At 43.4% G+C, this 19,426-nt stretch overlaps 1 protein-coding gene across 1 annotated transcript in view; it reads right to left on the bottom strand.

Moving 5' to 3' along the window:
- LOC104283487 (serine protease HTRA1-like) overlaps positions 1 to 18,743 on the bottom strand; it is a 32,854-nt gene extending 14,111 nt beyond the window's left edge. Inside the window, exons 1-3 of the mRNA XM_009881658.1 lie at positions 18,587 to 18,743; positions 4,653 to 4,752; positions 4,120 to 4,324 (exon numbers count right to left, since the gene is read on the bottom strand). Coding sequence (XP_009879960.1) covers positions 4,120 to 4,324; positions 4,653 to 4,752; positions 18,587 to 18,743 — 462 coding nt within the window. The remainder of the gene's footprint in view (positions 1 to 4,119; positions 4,325 to 4,652; positions 4,753 to 18,586) is intronic.
- Positions 18,744 to 19,426: the final 683 nt, after the last annotated feature.

Below are 19,426 nucleotides of genomic sequence, written 5' to 3'. Positions count from 1 at the left end.
AGGACACGGGTGCTATTCCAGAGTTGGTGACAAGTGTCTCATGGCTGGTTTTTAGGCATGTAGGAAGAAGATACACCTCAAAATAAAGCCATTCACCATACTCCCCCCTTCCTGTACTCGCTGCCAAACCATAGGCACCTGCCATGGAGATCATTTCTGTGGGCAGAGTCCAATTTCCAGGGGTGAAAAGGGTCTCCAGGCAAAAGCCACCTCCACCTTCCACTACTTTTGGCTTCCAGCTTCAATTTGGGTGAGGGCACAGGGCTCTTTTATAATTCTGCCCTCCATTAACCCTGACACTGTCCATTAAACCACCCCTAAAAGTTTCTTCTGGTGTTTACAGATTTCAGCAGCTGTCTCACACGTTCTCATTCAACAAGGTAGTCACTTGTCTGGAGATGAATTTCATAATCAAGCTCTGCCAGCTCAAAAGCACGTGCTGTCTTTGGAGCGTTGTGCAATATTTCTGATGGGTTTCGGGCTCGCTGCAGTGTCACCCCTGTGACACAGGATGGATCATTTCACCAGCCTCCGCCCATGCTGCCAAAGTCCAAATTTTTCTAGGGAAGTTTTCTAAATTTTGCATGTTCAAATTCAAATTGTCTGCAAACTTTTCTTTCCAGCATTGCTGCCTCCTCAAAGCTGTTTGCATTGGGAAGGACAGTTACATCGCCTTCGCATTTACCATGCAGCTCCAATCTTACTTCTCGCTTTCACCACTTCAGCAAACCGCTGTGTTTCACTATGGGCACAAGAAATACAGTTCCTTTATAGACTGTAAAAATAAGAGTATTTTAGGATTAGAAGAACAACTCCAAGATTTCTGTTCCTCATTGGCTGCAGTATGTTTTTCCATGGAGAAGAATTTAATCAGGGAAACAGTTCATCCTTACTAGGGCCCAGATTCTACCACCCTCTTTCACTTCCTATTGCACTCAGCAAAGCCAAATTAGTTCTAGTAATGTCTCTGGCCAGATGTTCACACCATGAAGAAAAACAGCATGCAGGCTGCTGCAAAATCTTAACAGTTTTCGGGATACCAGCTGACAGCCTAAAGTCATACTTCGAGCCCAGCTCTGTTCCTAACCACAGAGGCATTCTTTGCCCTTCAGATCCTGCTTGAACATGCCACAGAAAAACAGAAGAGAAAAGAATAATGTCTGCATCTTTGATATCACCTTCAAATAATTTATTCAAAAGGAAGACCTTCACCTCTTCCTTCAGAAAAATTCTTAGGGACGGTTTTCATGCCATATCCAGATTTTTAAAGGGTTGTTTGTACCGTCACATTGACTTCTTCAGTCATCAAATACAGTTCAACTTCAACAAATTATTACCTCTGTGATTTTAAAAAGCCTTTTATGAATCTGAATGATTGCAAGGCAAGCAAAAGGAAAGCTCAAACACCGAACTTGAATGGATATAGAAAAAAAGGTCCCATGAAAGTTCAGTCTGAAAATCAACTTCTCGGCTGACTGCGTTTCCATTTTAACATTTTTTGTGAACACTCAAAATTTTGTGTTTCTTATTCTTCAAGTGCAAAGCATCATCTGTCCTGCGAATGGAGGTGCCTCAGGCCTCGTCTAGGATTGCTACTGCTCAGTGCCATATCATCACACCTAGCTGGAAAACTGGTCTCTCATCCCAGAAAAAAAACAAGTGATACAAGAAGTGATCCCCAAATCTTCTCAAAATTATCCGGAGATGCAACAGGTGGGGACCAGGGGGGAGTGACATACAAGGTACGGGGTTGTACAACTGAGAGGACACTTACGGAGGGTATGAAAGACCTAAGTTTATATTCATATTTATCTAATTTAGAGCTGAGATGTGAAATGTGATCTCCTGCTACCCAGAGAGATGTGCTACGCTGACTTTACGGGAGGAAGACAGCGGGGGCCGGCTCGCCTCCTTCTGCCAGAGCTCAGCCTCCAGGCACTGAGACTCTTCCCAAGGTTTCATTAAAACCAACACTTTTTCTCATAAAGAACCGAATATTAACGGATCAATCCTTCCCCTCTTCACCCCCAAAAAGAAAACATAGCTGATTTGGCTCTAGATACCTCTAAGACAGAAAACCTTTCCTTCCTTAAAGAATTTGCAAATGTATGTGAATTAGCATGGTTGCAATGCTCATAATCTGGAGCATGTGCTATGTTGGCCAGCTGCAACAGTCAATATATCAAGCCAAAGACACATCCTTGTCCCTTGGAGTTAGTAAGTTCTATACAGATAATTATGAATTTTTGAGTAATTGTTTTTAAAACGGTAAGAGCTGCTGCATGTTAGATCAAAAATCATATATTCTTCCCCACTCTACAACTGAACAACATAAGAGGATAACAACCTGGGATGATGAACACTTGCAAATGACCAGCTGATGTGCCACTTGTAAAACGGGGTCACAACTACATTCAAAAATTAAATTGATGGAAGATGCTGATGACTATCATTTAATTACATGGCAGCAATTTAAAAAAAAAAAAAAAAGAGTATCTGCCATCTTGCAAGTCATAACTACAACTGCCAATTCCAGTCCTGTTTAGCAGTGATTTCCACTACAGGCAACTCATCTGGCTGCATTCTCTCTTTTCCCAGCTGCCTCCAGTCTTCCAGGTTCTCCCTTCCTGCGAGCAGCTTACCAGGGAAATTTTGGAGCCGTTTCTTTACGCTCCAAAATTAACATAAAACTCTATGTCTATTTGTCTTCTTAAGTCCTCAAAACAATCTGTCACATCAGTTCAATGTCTCCTCTCATTGACTCACCAGCCTCTTCCTTCTCTGAAGCTCACCTTCCTATCGCCTTCGGTCCTTTCCTTCTCACCACCATTTTCTGGTCTACTTTCCCCACCACATTGTGCTTCCAATTGTAAATCGCTTTTCCAGCTGCTCTTCACTCCCTGCTGCCATATCCTACTCAGCCTAATGCTGCCAGTTCTCATTCTGGGGATCTTCCCTTTGCGTTGCTACTGCAGATCTGCTTTCGCTTATTTTAATATAAAAAATGAGAAAACAAGCGATAGGTTTCCTCAGGAAAACAGGAAAAAACAACATGGCAGAAACCATTTTTGGTATTGTTAAGATTTTTTGCCATGTTGCTGTTAAGAAGCTTTTAAACAAGAAAAAGAAAGAGCTTTTAAATGACAAAGGTGGCAAGGGAGCAGTAGGAGCACTTCATATCTTGGGTCATCCAAGAGTTCTGCATTAGGCGTCTGATTTAGTCATGAACTCTGGCACAAACACTTTTGACCTCACTGGGGAATAGGACTGAACTAAAACAACCCTGCAAGATCTACACATTTTTGAGTCATGTGTTTCAAATGAAACGTTCTTGCCCGTTAAATTTGGAGGTCATTAACTAACAGTCCAAACAAGGGAAACCAATATGAGCAGCACCCCAAGCAATCACATGCATCTAATTGCATCTACATTACACAGTATTTCGACAATATTCCACGTGCGCTATGCTGTCCACGTGTGCAGAACGGCATGACAGCTTTTCTGCTGCTGCAGGAAGCAGAAGAATGCTGACAGCCCTGTGTTTGATATGGAGGAAGACTACGGGTGGGAAGTTGCATTCCCGTTTGTTCAGAAACCCACTCGCAGTGTAATGGCGCTTTTCCAAGCAGGCTTTAATTTACATGTTCAAGACACTTCCTAAGATATTTTCCATTTTAATATCTACATCAGTGCGGTATGGCCCTTCACAGGCACAAATATATCTTCTAAAAGCAATTTGTGACTTCAATATAGGCACACAAGAAAGACTAATACATCCATCTACCAACCCCAAGGGAACAACTCCCGTTTCTTCTAAGGGGAAGAGAGTTATCTTAGCCAATGTGTCTTAAAACTGGCCAGTAAACGATGTTGGTGGTTATTTTGAGGATGCATACAAAAGTGCAATGTACTTGCTTGCACTACACTGACAGGTGATAAAATTAACCGCTACCAACCACAAACTTGGATTTGAAAAACATATATCCACCTAGCTCAAAGGCTCTCTGTAACTCAGACACTAAACTATTAGCCTCTCCTTCAAACAGGACAATTAGCAACAGCTTTTGGAAAGGATAGTAAATTAAGAGGACCAAAATGTGTCTTGCTTTAATGGCTCACCTGAGAATCTATTTTAATTAGTGCAATGTCAGCTTTTTCATCAACATCTTTAATTTTAGCTTCATACGTTTCGCCATTCTTCAGTTCCACCTTCACCCGGTTTTTGTTGGTGACAACATGGGCGTTTGTCACGATCAGTCCATCTTCTGAGACAATGAACCCTGAACCACTGGCAACAGGAATCTCCCTCTTCGAATAAGGAAGTCTAGAAGACATGGGAAATAAACATTTATTGCTGTAAAAAGTTGAAAGATCACAAATTATTCCAAATAACACACAGCCAAAAAGTGTTTGGTGGTTTTTAACGCTTTAGGATATCTGCTATTACTTACTATCATTAACAAGATAATGCACATGCATTAGTTTAACTATTTTTTCTTTCCAGGATTCTTAAATTACCTTTAATTCTTAAGCATGACAAATATTTATCATCTCAAAAACCTCTTTGCTATTACATAGCATCAATCAACATTTCTGGCACACTGGCAGCTGTTTTCAAGAATACAAAAATCAAAACTGGGCATCTTGTTTACTTGCGAAATAATTCAATGTGAACCACAGCAGGAGCTATCTTCTCCACCACATCTGCAATAAAGTTGTATTTGTGCCGCAGGCTATTAGGATGTTCTTGGCCTGAAATAGAAACAGAAAACGTGTCATGAGTTCTTCAAGTGACAGGAGAAGGGTCATTGCAAAACACCTGAATTAAAAAAAGCTCCAAGCGAATATCTTTCCCTTCCTTAAAAGTATCTGCAGCATAACCCTTGCCCCCAGATTTCCCTTCTGCCTGTTGCACAGAAGAGGCAGCACGCTTTGGCATTAGGACAAAGGGGTCCGTGAAACCTTCTTGTTTCAAGCGCAGGTAGTTGGGCCATGGGGCAGCAGATCTGCTGCTCCAAGCTCGGCTGTGGCCACAGCCCCTGCTCCAGCATGCCCCACCGCTGCCGGCTGGGGATGAGGGACCGGAGGTGCACGGGGTTTAGTCAGTGTCCGCACTGCCCTGCTCTTCCCTTTGTGAAAGGCATTTTGCACTCAGATGCCTCCATTCCTGCTCTCACCTCTTTTCTTTTCTGGACGGTCTATTTAGCTTGTATGGTCTTCTCAGATTAAACAAATGGGCTCTGTTCCGCTGCCAAAATACGCCGCCTTAGTGGTTTTTGAAGCCTCACGCTGCTGCATTTGTAAAATGCTGAAGACAACGAGGTTCCAACCCCACTGTAAGCCTACAGCAGCTGCTGTGGAAGTTCAGCTCGGGTACGAGGTCTGCACCGCCTCTCCCACCACTGTCCCCACGCAGCTGGAACCACCAACCTCTGCCGGACACCTGAACGTGGATGCATATTACATATGCTCTACACAACCATACTCAAGGCATCCTCTCTGCTGCAACCACCTCTGGTCCATCAACTCCACAGTAGATCCCGTGTACTGTGGAATCACTAAACCACTCTCACGCTATAAAATAGATTCGCACAGGAAAACAATGGGACCACAAAGCTCTGCATTCCCGGGCAGTGCTGTAACACAAAAGCTCATGGTCACAGAGTATTCAAGAGAGGTCAGTGGGATTTTCAAAAGCAACTGGATACCAAACTCCTATTGTGGCCATCAGAAAACCTGTCTGCACCATCAGTTGTCTAAAAATCTCTGGAAAAAAACCTCACAATTCTGAAACAGCTTCCCCTTCTCCAGTAGTTTGGGGGCAAAACATTTTTTTTTTTTAAATGAGGAGCGACTAAGCAATTGGAACACCCCACAGAGCTATTTTGTACTTCCCTAGAGGCAAGAAACACCCTTTGTTTTCATTAGTCTTCCCATTTTATCTAATGTATCCATCTCGCCTCTATAAAGGCACAAGCCAAATCTGCAATTGACTTGCAGATGAGTACTGATGTGCTGTGCTGCTCCCATCCATCCTTGCCATTTGGCTTCTAAATCCGTCCAGAGATTAAAGCAATAAGCAGCTTGTGGATGCTGTAAGTGCCTGTGACGGTGTAACAGGACGATTTATTTGCAGAATTGTAGAAGGAGACACAGGACTAGCCTAAAACATCATCCCAATACCAATATCTGAATGACCTTCATTATCTGAAAACCAGACTGGAAAACTATGCAAATTTTTAAGTGCACACTGGAGGCAAAAACCGACGGCAGGAGATTCAGAGGAATGATTTGGGAATAAAACATTGCTGCTTTTAATATTAACCAGATGCTGGTTTGATTCAGAGGTGAACAACAGGTTTCAGGTGACTTACAAATGCCATCCAGCATATACTGCCCTCATGAGCAGAGTGGCTGCTCAACCCAAACACTATCTGATCACTTAAGAACATGTTTTTTCCCAAATATCCCCTGTGAAGCATCTCAAGGGCTTTTAAATGCAATCAGTCACGAACAGCAACCACAGCAGTAACCACATAATCTGCTACGCAGTTTCAGGTCACAGTTCAGAGACGTTAATCTGCTTTATGATGCAGGAACGTTGATCGGGAAACTTGTGCCCTCACCTACTGTTTTCCTCAAAAGCATTCTGTGCTTCATCTGACTCACACGTAATCTGTTTTCCTTGGACTTTTATGCCACAAAGGCATAAGGGCTTGCTGATTGACAAACATCAATTTACCAAAGGATTTCTCTTCTCTTTATTAGAAATATTTGGTATCAAATGAACCAAGTCATCACTATAAAGCTGACAGCTATAATGGGAGTGGTTTGGAAAACTGGTAGGAGAATGAGAACCGCAATTTGGAAGTATTCACTCGCATTAAATAGGAGCTTTGACAGATTATCAGATTGGATTAACACGATGCTGGGATAAAATGCCACAGGGCACTACTGTATCCATCAATATGCTTTTTTGATCCCTGCTTATGAAATGATTTCATCTCTGTTTCAGTGCTGTAGACATTCAAAGGTCACATCCTGCCCTTGAAAAAGGGAGCTCCCACGGATGAGGGAACTGCACAGGGAACACACAGCTTTTTTTTACGCCTTCAGTGCACTCAGCTATTCAGGAAGAGAAAGGATGCCTAAGCTGTACATGGCGAGACTACTAATACTTCATCTCAGAGCTGCCTTCGCTTTGAGTTGGAGGCTACGGATGCCAAGATTTCAGCAGTGACAGTATTTTGCGTACAATCCACCTCCCCGTGCAGTCCCAAACTAAGCTGCACGGTTACGAGGCCAAAATTTCGTACTCCAAAAAAGTTAGATAATAAATACTGATTCATGGCATACTGACCTAAAAAGCTTACGACAGCTTGCCACGCCTGCCGATTGCTTATGTATTAGGAATTCTTGCATTGTGTAACACAGTTTTGCAACAGCTCTTGAACGACTGCCCACTTAAATGGAAAACATACCTTTTTAAAGCAAATAAGCAAAAGTCAAAAGTACCATTCAGACGAATTCATTGATGAACGCTAACAGAAAAGGTTCCTATCAACTAGTCTTTACCACCATGTAACCACATAAAACCTGAAGGCTACAGTAGAAGTATCAATATGTTTAAAATTTCTTCTGTCACTGAGAAAAAGTATCACAGGGGGGCGGGGAAATGAGACCAAAATGGACACGTGTGCACGCATACCATTTGCCCATTACGTACATACTTAATGCTCACCATTAGCTAATTGCCCTTTGGGATTACTGAGCGATGCACGTGGGAGCTGAGAGGTGCACTTATCTCTCCTATAAGCAACCACCACCATGTAAAATTTCATCTTAGATTTGAATCACCAGTAGGTCCAGGCTGCTACGCGGAAGCCTAAATTGCCATACAAGTGCCAATAATACCAACCTAGTATGGGCAGATGCTCAGTCCTCAACAACTGTATCTATTGTTGTTTCCAGCCATCACCAGCCACCGTAGAAGACAGCAGCGAAATTCAGAACTTCTCAGGAGATACTTTCCTATTCTCTCTAACAAACATATTTTCCAGCTGTACTGATAGTTCAGGGCTTTAGTAGAAAATACAGTTTTAGGAGGAAAATGGATATCAAGCAACCTCCTCCAAATTATCAGGTTTAAAGAGCTGGAGACTCTTCAATGGTTTAGCGGTCTGTGTTGGACTATTAAGCAAAAAAAAAGCAATAGATTTAAGTTTTGATTGATGATATGGTTTTGACTATTTAACCCCCACTGCCTGTGTCTTCTGATACAAACATCACACACAACATCTATCCTGACTTACGCGTACCCCACAAGCAGGTGGGTAGCTCTGTAATTCCATACTTTAACTGGTCCCCAAGAGGTAGATTTCTGAGTTAAAAACTGCTGCTTTGGTATAACCAGTGCTGAATCCACGTGAATGAAGTTTCTCCAATTTTGGGGCCTTTCTTCTTTTTTTGTTTTGTTGTTGTGGCGTTTTCTTTTTTTAAACCACACCCTCCTGGAGTTTTGTTCTTAATAGCATCTTTTCATTGTTTTTTTGGTTTTGTGTTTGGGGTTGGGGTTTTTTGTTGTATTTTTGTTCTGTTTTGTTTTTAAACATTGAGAGGAGGACTTGAATAAAGCCTGAATACCTTCAGGCTTTGATGTTCAAACCTTTGCAGACTGTTCCTCTTTCTATTTATATGCTTGATTATTTGTGTTTTGTAATGTTTTTATTGAACTATTGCACAATGCCCTAAATGCCCATGAGCATGGTTAAGAAACTTTCATTAATGACATTATGAAGATGATTGCTGTGAACTCAGTTAATGATCAAAAATTGACTTAAAAAAACATAAATAGGTTACAGCATGAAAAATTCCCAAGGCAGCTAATTCTTCAAGGACTTCAAAGGTGTGCTGGCTGTCAGCCCTCGAATGAAAAGGAAAATCTCTGCCAACAGACACTAATAGGGCTAATATCAGTAAACAAACTGCTAGGAGGCAAGACAGAATACCAAGCCATGGAAAAAAGCACACCCAGCTGTAAACAACTGAAATAATTTGGTTTCATAAAGATGAGCCAAAAAGCATATTAAGATCTAGGTTCTGATTAGGTCTTTACTCAAAGTGGCATTGATGCTTTAATGCTTACTTGCTGCTTTTGGTAATATTTTGAGCTACACTGAAAGGATGCTTTGGAGATAGAGATCTCATAAAAGCAACCTCTCCCCTGAAGTTGTGAGAACTGTATCCTCTGTTCTGAAAGGCCTTCTCTCAGCATAGGTCCACCTCTCACGAGAACAGCTCTTCAAGCAACACTTCAGGCACATCTCAGTCAGAAATCTTTTTCCCCACCCAGTTTTCATGTGTTTTCCCCCTTTCAAGCAAGGGCATTGGGCTCTCATCCATCAGGATCAGCTCAGCTCGCTGCCCGTTCTCTTCTGCACCCTCTGCAGCCAGCCTGTGCTAAGGCATCCTCAACACTCCCAGGTCTCCTTTCTACCAGCTGAAGTTAGAACCAATACAATTATCTTATTCAGTGGGACATTTTATCCTAGATAGAAGGAGGGGGGGCGGGGGGAAGGCACACCCCAGCAAACACCAGCAAGTCTCTCCCTCCCAACCCTCTCTTGATGTGACCACACCAGATATCTTCACGTCCTAAGACAAAAAGCTCAGATTCAGTCCGGAATGGAGAGTTTGGTTTCTTTAAAAACAGCAAGAAACTTTGATTCCCATTAAGATTTAAAAAAACCCTCCCCTTGAAACCATAATTGCCTAGACAGCTGAAATCATTAATATTCATGTTTTGGTAACTGTTAAAGAGGATGATCAAATGCAAATTGCAGGGAGGGTGGAGCACCGTCTCTGGGTTCATCATTAAAGATGCTTTGTATTGGGAAAGTGCAACACCCCCGTCCTTCCAGGGGGACGAAATTAAAGCCTCCGTTGGGTTTGCTCCATGCTTGCAAGCTGAGCCGGGAGGGATGTTTCGCCTCCTGCCTGTTCATCAGACCCCATCTCAGCTGGTGGGGTCTGTGGTCTGCTAACATCAGGCTGGTGCCAGCGGAAGAAAACGGGGCTTGGATCCAGGGATCTGTGGTTAATCTATCTTTTCCCGTTAACTCCATAATGATCATAAAGGAGTCCATGAAATCCTTGCCCAGTGATAGAGAGTATGAGCAGAGCCACCACAACCTGATGAAGTTTATGGGCTAACTAAATGCATTAAGCTACCCAGGTCGCTGAAAACAGATGATTACTTTCTCCTGTACTCGCTGCTTGCTTAATCTTATCCTCAGGTACACAACCCGAGGTGCACACGCACACTAGGGTCTGAAAGAACAGCTTGGGTTTCTCTGCAGAACGAAACCAGAAGGGCTTAAGCACTCACGAAAACTCTGGGCTGGCAGAATCGGTGACTACTAACACAAACTACAAGACTGTAAAGTTTTACTTGGAGTATTTCCACCCGCCCAAATAAAACTCCAACCGCTGATGTTTGTACAAACTCCCATTCATGTCATATAGGACAACGCTAAACCTCTGACGCTACTATGGAAACAAAAACTCGAGCAGAAGTGCTTAGCTCACACTGAAAATGGTGGTATCAGCAAGCTCCGCTGGAGAGACACGAGGAAAAAGTGATGTATGGGAATCTGCTGCCACTCTTTTTTTTTTTTTCTTCTTCTTTTTTTTTTAATGGCATAAAACTGCAAGCCTAAATATTCCACTTCCTATTCAAGGATAGATTGTGTAATACACCAAAAAAGGATATTACGCAATGAAAACAGTAAGAAAATAAGGAACAACATTCTACGCATCATAGACGATTTGCTTAAGAACAACTTTCAGATCAATGGAGGGAATTTTGAGAGGTCTAAACCACAGCACCTCGCTAATAAAGCTACTATTACATCAGTTATTTTTTCCCTGTATAATCCAAGGAGAAACTAAAGACGCTTCACAGATTTCTGAGAATAAAATCAAGTAAAAAAAATAGAGTATTACTGTGACAACCCTAAAAGCAAAAATATTTTCATAGCGCCAAATAACGGAGAGATTTCAAGCATTTTACTCTAGCAAACAGTAAACTTCATAAATCTGGTATTCACTTAAAAGATTTCCTGCAGCATGTACCACTGGAAGATTAAAGTGAGGATTTAAACTAAAATTGCTTTTTGGCGTGAACGCAAACTTGCAAAGGGAAAATAAAGTCCATTTTCATCATCATAATATTTAGATGATCAATTCTTTCTTGGTACCCTTTAAGAAGGACTCTGTCACGTGGACCAGAGATCGTGCAAGTAACAGGCTTTGAAATTTGTATTTTCCCTGCTAATGCAAAAGCCTGAAACCATTAATTTTAATCACAGATTTTAAACAAACCGAAAAAAAGCCACCAGGCCAAACAAAATAGGGAATCTATACAAAGTTTCTAGAACAAAACAGCTCTCAAATTAAAGATAACACAGCAGATTTTTTCAGACCAGCGCGTGGTCGCTCAATATAACATGGCACTTTTTGAGTACAAAAATGAAAGTGAATAAATTGCATGTTTTAATTGATGTTCCCAAGAACAAAAGCTGACTTTATTGACTTCCAGGGAGAAGGCTGCTGGCGGCGCAGAGGCTGGAGCGATGCACTGGATAGCTCGGTCTCTGCGTGTACCCTATTCCCAACTACTGGTCACACAAATTAATGCTTACCCTGATCAGAGTTTGAGAGGGTAAGTTATTGAAAATGCAAATGTATGAATAAGTAAACACAGATATTGCTAACACGTGAATGACCAGGCTACGTGAAGAGAATGACACATATGGAGCTCTTCTGCATTTATAAAACAAGAAAACCTGAAAAGAAGTATTTGAAGATAATTAAACTCTAAAGCACAGAATCTTCAGAGACCTTTGGTCCAGCTTCTTTCTTAGTATGAACCAGACCTCTTTGGCATCCAGTCCCAAGGTAATTCAAGATTTTGTTGCCACTGAAGATAGTCAGTGGGCAATGTCCTTGGGCAACGTGCCTACAGCTTTCTTGTAGGAACCTCCTATATAGCTTCAGATATAAAACTTAAAATTTTAGCCAAACAGAAACTTTTCCTACCACGTGTCTACAAGGCAGAATAAGTAGTAAATGAATCAGATACAGGGTATCTTCTGTTGTAACTCCACTACTGAATTGTTAGACAGATGTCAAATGGTTGGAACGTTCTGCAGCAGCAGGAACATCAAGGATGTGTGTGTCTTGGTCTAAGCTGTGTTACTCAGTCTCTATGCAACTTGTGAAAAGTATTTTGAATCTTCAGTGTCTTCGATTTATCTTTAAAATGGGCATCACCCCTATTGTGTCTCACGGGAAGAGTCTTGGGCTTTAACAACCCTTGCAGAACCTCACAGGGAGAAAATATGTACATGAACACTCTCAAAAATGCCAGAAATTCTTCTACAAACCAAGTGGACGAGCTGCCCGTGCAAAAAGTCAGTCTCACGGTTACAGCAGTAGTGAGCAAAAGCAATAAGACTTTCAAGCTGATGAGGCTAAAAAGCAATTCGGCGTAAGCGGGGAGGGCAGGAATCCAGAGCGGAGCGACAGCTCCATCTAACACAACAGGAAACTGCGATTCCTTCTGTAAACACCAGCGGTGAGGTGGGAGGAAACCCAACTTCTGCATAAACAGCCAGGCTGGAGCCCCGGGCCGAAGGAACGCAGCCCTGCGAGGAGGAACACGCTGTTCCCGGAGCAGCATTGCCATATTAATACAATGCCGAGCCTAGGCTCATCTCAGGAGATGACAAATTAATCGCAAGTCAGCAGCCCGCTGACAAAGATGCACGGCTCGGGGTGGCCGTGCCAGCATCGCTCCCCGCGCCCTGCACGGGTGCACTGCTCTGTCTGGGGGATGAGGAGGGAAGGCAGGGTGCAGGCAGATGCTCAGAGAGACACACACACACACACACACACACACACACACACACAAATAAAGGTGAAGAGCAATTCAGGACAAGGGCAAGGAATGCTGAGGTCAAAACCATCATTAACGGTAGTCCTGCCTGAACTGGAAACATTAAGACATATAAGTCAGGTAGTTATGGAAAAGAGTCTGCCCCATTTCCTGCAGACAGATGAAAAGAATATTTCAGTCAACAGGATAAAGCAGACGTGGTATTCTCTTCTCTGCAGAAGGCTGAAAATATAACAGATGAGTCAGGAATAATTTCTCCTCTCCGTTTTCCAGCCCTCCTCAGTTTACGTCCCTTCCAACTCAGGTCATCACCCGGCTCTGCCGCCCAGCTCCACGCATGGCAGGCAGAGAACCAGCAAAACAACCTCAAAATGCCTATTAAGTAACAACGACGTGGTAATTCCTATATCCTACATGCAACCAATGGCTGTCTGATCTTGAAAATTCTTCTTAACATTACAAAACCATTAATGTCTCATTTTAAGTATGTGAGAAACTTTCACACTGCATCTTTAGAAGAAATCCCTGCTTAAGACAGACTAAGTTTCAACTGCCAGGAACCCTGGTATGAAGACACCAGGGAATAAAACCAATTTTATTTTTTTTCATGCTTTTAAAATATTTTTTCCTCTAACGAGAAACCTAAAAAAAGCTTCTTAAGATGTAAGCCTAAAAAAGCCTCCTAAGATGCTGCTTCTCTGCAGCTGGAGAAGGCACTGATTTCACCACTTGGCTGTGGCAGGACTCTTCTTACAGTAGCACGGAGATGATATACAGAAGGATCAAATCTATAGAAGAAACCTCAAAACAGTAATAGAACACACTCCCCTCCTACTCTGGGGCTTCAAAATTGTGCAATAAATAAATTTAGCATCACTGTATCGCAAAAGCCACAGAATACCTACATATTGAACAAATTGGCAGTATTTTCTACACATCTTAAGAAGCACTCCAAGAGTGCCCAGATTTGTTGTCGTGTGGACATCAGAAATAAGTGAGCGTTTGGGAAATGAAACCAGATTAACACAGACAGTACTGGCGCCATCCTATTTTGACATCTTCAGAGAAGAGGTGGCAGTGCCCCTGGTGAGCCAGCCACAGTCACACAGCGCCCCACTCCCCTGCACCAGTAGTTTCTCCTTAAAGGTTAAAAGAAGAGCGGGTTTCCATTTTGCTCTCTCAAACATGCGTATTTTTATGATATTTAGAGTTCTAATTATTATATTCACTGCTCCCCTATCAACATTAATTACTACATAGCAGCTTTTTTTTACCTGCACATCTATTTGGCTTTATTTTATGGATCATCTGAATATTTTTCCCATTTTATTTATAGGTGGTTTCTGCTCGCCCACCTTTACTGTCCGAATGCAGAAGAAAACAAGGGTAAGCCAAGCGTTACCTTTCTAGGTAGAGGTCTACACACAGATCTCTGATACAGAACGGGCAGACACACCAAACAGTGCATATGTTGTCCTGGGAAAAGGAATGAATGATCCCTTTACCACCACAAACGTTGAAGTATGAGATTCCTGGGAGGTTGTGTTTATTTTTGGGGGTGGGCTGGTGGGAGGGGAGAGACTTGTTTGGGTTTCTCCCCCTTATTAGCGCTTGTGCTTGGTCCACCCGCTTCTTTCCTTCTCCAGAATCACTTTCTGCAGATGCAGATTGACAGATCATCGATGCTGTTTGCAGAACGAAGCCAAAACTGCAGTCTGCAAGTTTAAGAAATGGAATAATGGAAAAGAAAAGTAATGGAAAACGGAGCAGCAATGCTGGCAAGGGGCAGAAAAATGAGCAGGGACTCATAAAAGCTCAGTTTGCTCTCAGGTCTGCTGCTGGCTTACTGGTTGACCTTGAGCAAAGCTCTTTATCTTCCCCTGCCCTAGATTCGCTATCTGAAAAATGGGGTAATGACATCGGCCTCTGGAAAACATTGTGAGCTTCTCCTAATGCTCTCCTATATAAACTATTTCAAATTTAAGACCATCGGATAATTTTATGCAGTTACTAGATTTAGTATGCATTATTTTATCCATCAGTTGTTGTCAGGAAAAATATGTGCAAATCCAATTGCTATCAGAAACATGAAGTGTTTTGTTTTTTTAATTTGATGAGCTCCATCTCATCAATATTTCGAGTAACAAGCCTGTAAAACTGGATATAGGAACTATTCGCTGCTTTCCGTCTCTCCCACCTCACCAAAAAGGCAGCTTTACAAGAAGAGCAGGGAAATGGAAAGACTGAGAAACCCTGTGAGAAGTTGATGGGGAAAGCTGATGGACAGGAGAACAAGGTTTGGTCAGCACAGAAAATTTTACCGGGGTGCCTATTGCGTAGCTCAGCCGTGGCATTCAGCTCAGCCCCAGAACTGGTGCCATTAACTCCCCGCTGCTGGCACCGACAGGACCAGGTACTGTCGTGGTGCCAGCCTGCAGGGCCAGCGTGCAATAAAAGCAGAGGCTAATGGATCTGCTCACACGTTACACACACGTATGTGGGTTTTTTCAGTGCGTGCACACACACGTGCACACATTTTTGTCTCCAGAAACTCCTGGCAGAGCGCTAGCAACTAATTGCGCAACCCAGCTGGCTTCCAGCCTCGTGCTTCGCCTTATCAGTGCGCCGGGGTATCTGATATTAACCCAGAATTTCAAGAGCTGCTCTGCCTGGCTGCCCAGTTCATCTCCAGTCACTAAAACATGGCAACCAAGATCTTCTCAATTCACTAAACTATAAAATACAGTAACTAGTCACCTGTGTCTTACAAATTTAAGGCATCATATGTCCCCTGTTACCTACAGATATGAGGTCAACATCACCAGTTTAAGAGCGATGCATTATTTTATAGCCCTTCTATATAGGGGAGTTGAGGCTTATTTTTTAGTTATATTCTTCTCTTTGAAGCAGGCGAATCAATCCGGGAATCACAATGACCTGTATCCAGAAAGCAAAATAAAGTCTTTCTTTTTTTCTACGTCCTGAACAGAGCCTCCAAAATAATACTAGATATTCACTTGGGCCCAGTTACAAACGCTGTGAGACTGCCAAGTGCAGCCAGGGATCCTAGAGGCCCCAGCAGTTTATGGGAGTGAGGAATGACTTTATTTACAACAAAAGTTAAGTTCCACAGTACCCCAGTTTCTATTTCTAATGTTGCTTTCGTTCACTCTGAGCACACGTAAATTCACATTTGAAAAATATTTTCCAGCTTCTCCTATTTCTTGGACGGCAGAGTCTTTCCTTTAACTGCTCAGGATTCGCTGCCTCCATCGCATCCAAACTCGACTTAGTAAGACTCCCGCTGCTTACTCGTGCCTTTAAGTATTCCTGTCCAGTCCACAGGTACCTTTTAATTTCAAAGCCCAGAAGATGAAAGGATTGAATCTTTCCTTGTTCCAAATCTGTATTTACCGACTTGCCTGTTTGAAGTCTAGAGACTACAGAATTACTGCCGGCTCCCCGGGAAGGAAACCTAGATGTGGAGAGGGGAAAAGGTGAGCTTCTTCAGACAAACCACTTCTTACAGTTCCCTCCTCTCAGAGCTGAATACTTGGCTTTGGAAAAGCTTTTTAATCCCACACTTGGGAACTGGTTCTCTTCTGGAAATATGTTGCTATTTATTTCCATTGCCTTCAGCTGCCTCTTCCCTCCCTCCCTCCCCTTCTGCTGCTGCGAAAGAGGCTGAGGAAAGTCAGAAGATAATGACTTTCAGACCACCCAAACACAGCAACGGAGGGAGATGAAGGCAGCTAAAAAAATTAACAGCACTGGAGCGCTTATTTGAGCATCCTGTTCCTTAACGCCCGGTCATCCCAGGTCATTTTTAACAGACTCGACACGTGCCAAGTAAACTGCGAAGCGCTCTCAACCCTTCTTCAGCACACTAACCGTGGTGTGCCTCTTGTTATCTTTCGGGAAACAGCTGAGAACCCAGCTCATAATAACAATATCAACTTTCCTCTTGATAAATATCTGGCTTAGTTCCTGACCTTCCCAGATTTCTCAGCTGAGTTTCTCTTCCTGCCCCGATTATTCATCCCTGCCGGGTTTGGCACTGCCAGCCCGCGAGCCCTACCCGTACCACAGGCAAAAGAATTCAGGCAGGTCCATCTCCTGCTCCTTCCCATCCTCCGCTGCACGGATCTCATGCTTACGCCTTTTTAAAAGGACTCGATTAATGACAAATGGTTTATTAACTGGAGGTCCTTTTCGTCTGCCAGATAATTACACGGAGTCACTTGAACGCAATTTTGCCTGGCGCATTTCAAAATACAAAGTCAGCCACTTTGCAAGAAACTGAGTTTGAGTGATGGATTTCCCACACACCCCTCAATCTCTGGAGCTATGAAATGATAATGTGATGAAAAGAAATAGCAAAACCTGTACCTGTTAGTGATACGCACCTTTCCAGAACTGAGAGTTACCCCTAAACTCACCTCCGCCTTCCCCCAAAGCAAGCAGCAATGACCTGCTTAATCTGAACCAGAAGAGCACACACCAAACTCCAGATATGACATCATGGTGCGAGCACGCCTGTGACAGAGAAGCATGAACTGCCTGCTGCTAGCGTGCTGAGGACTGCTGAGGTTATTGGGATACCACATTAGACATAGTAAATCTAATAAAAATACCAAAACCTAAAAACCCGGTTCAAAAAGGGGCAGAGGAAACTTAGGAACGGAGAGCAACCACGAGGAACTCTCTTCTTCTTACTCTGGTTAAAGGTGAAAAAAAACAAATCCAGGTTAGTTTGTACTTTACAGTGCAAAGAGCATAACGTGGAGAGAAGGGCACGCTGTCCTAAAACGCCTGCCAGCATGTGCCAGTAGAAGCAAGGAGGGGAAGGAAGACTGGTTTAAATTGTGTGTTGAACATCCCGAGCCTTCCTCCCTTGGTCAGCAGGAGGGATTTCAGAGCACCAAAAACGTATTTGCAGAAGAAAAAGAAAACATCCTCCCAGCGCATTGAACCTCGTCACACAGAATACTGAGGTCTCGTTGCACTGACCTCACTCCCGGGCCCGGGACAGCATTGACACGGTCATGGTTTCTCCTCAGAGGATGTTCATCTTTTTGTGCCTTTGTATTTTCACGGGTCCCGACCCACTCCATACTGCCCCACATGCGCTGAGCATCTACCAGCACGTGCTCAGAGGGCCTGAAGGCTCTCTGCCAACATCGCTCATGTCCTTCACAGAACGTGAAGATTCCTTTTGTGAAAGCTGCAGATGTACACACGATGTGTCTGCCACAGTGGAGTTTTCCTACACGAGGTCCGCACGCAGCCCATGCATTTTCTGCCCAGCAGACCTGCCCAGGCTGGTGCAGAAATGGCTTATCCTCCTCTGCCAGCGGTTTTGATATGAAAAGCAAGGCTACCTTGTCCTGCTGGAGACAGAGGGAAGATCTGCCTAGGGTACCACTGGTGACACTGCCCGTGGCCACAGCACAGGAGAGGAGAGGTCAGAAGGGCTCACAGACCCAGATGGGGACACAGCACTAATGAAAGGGGTCCGTTGGCCACCGCACAGCGTGTCCCCCCGCTCATCACCTGCCTGCCCTGACTTTACCAGAGGTGAGCTCAGGCAGGGCGTGCTTCAGCCCCGCTCCCATCCCGGGCACTCACGGTACTGGTTTAACCGATGGATTTCCTGACTAACAGCCACAGGTGGGCTTTCCCCTCGCTGCTCCCGGGGTTTCTCCAGCCAGAGCCTGTTTTGCCCTTTCTGCATGTGTGGCTGGCAGAGCGAGCTGCGGGGCTGATGCTGCAACCCAGAGCACATCGTCACGGTGCAGGAGACCTGCTCAGCATCTCGGTACCTGCCACCACTCATCCTCTCAGCAGCATTTAGGGATGAGGCTCGAGCAAGCTCCGAGGCTTGTGAAATTTTTCTTGGGCTTTTTAAGACTCACAACTCCCATTTTGCATAGGAAAACCTCTCCCTTACGCACACAGACCCAGATCGACCTTCCCCTGCCTCCCTGCATCCAAACACGCCGGGTATTTGAACAGATGCACTGAGGATCACTGCAGGACAAAAGCACCACCGGGAGTGGACTGTAGTAGATGAAAATCGAAAAAGACAAAATGTTTCACTTTATTTTATGCAATATACACAATACTGTACTTGACCAGCTACTAAACTGATGTGAAACTTAAAAAAGACAAAAAAAAGTGTTTTCCAAATGTTTTTTCTACATCCCCATTCCCTCGTTTCCCTGGGCCATTGCACTGTGTTCACCAAATTATTTATATAGATATGTTACTGTGAAAGCATAACAATATTTTACCAAAGATAACTCCATCTCTAGGTAGCAAAAGCACTCCTGAAAATGAACTCCAAATAAAATTAAAAATTAACAATTTTAAGGAGCCACATACTAGGCAATGGCTTTTCAAAACAATGGTTCAATCTGCCTCCAGGGACCGGTGCTTTACAGCCTACTCCCCATTTCTTTTTATTTT

Source organism: Charadrius vociferus, unplaced genomic scaffold (assembly GCF_000708025.1).
Source record: "Charadrius vociferus isolate BGI_N301 unplaced genomic scaffold, ASM70802v2 scaffold282, whole genome shotgun sequence".
NCBI lineage: Eukaryota > Metazoa > Chordata > Aves > Charadriiformes > Charadriidae > Charadrius > Charadrius vociferus.
Note: the sequence above shows the minus strand (reverse complement) of the source record. Positions and strands in the feature narration are given on the sequence as shown.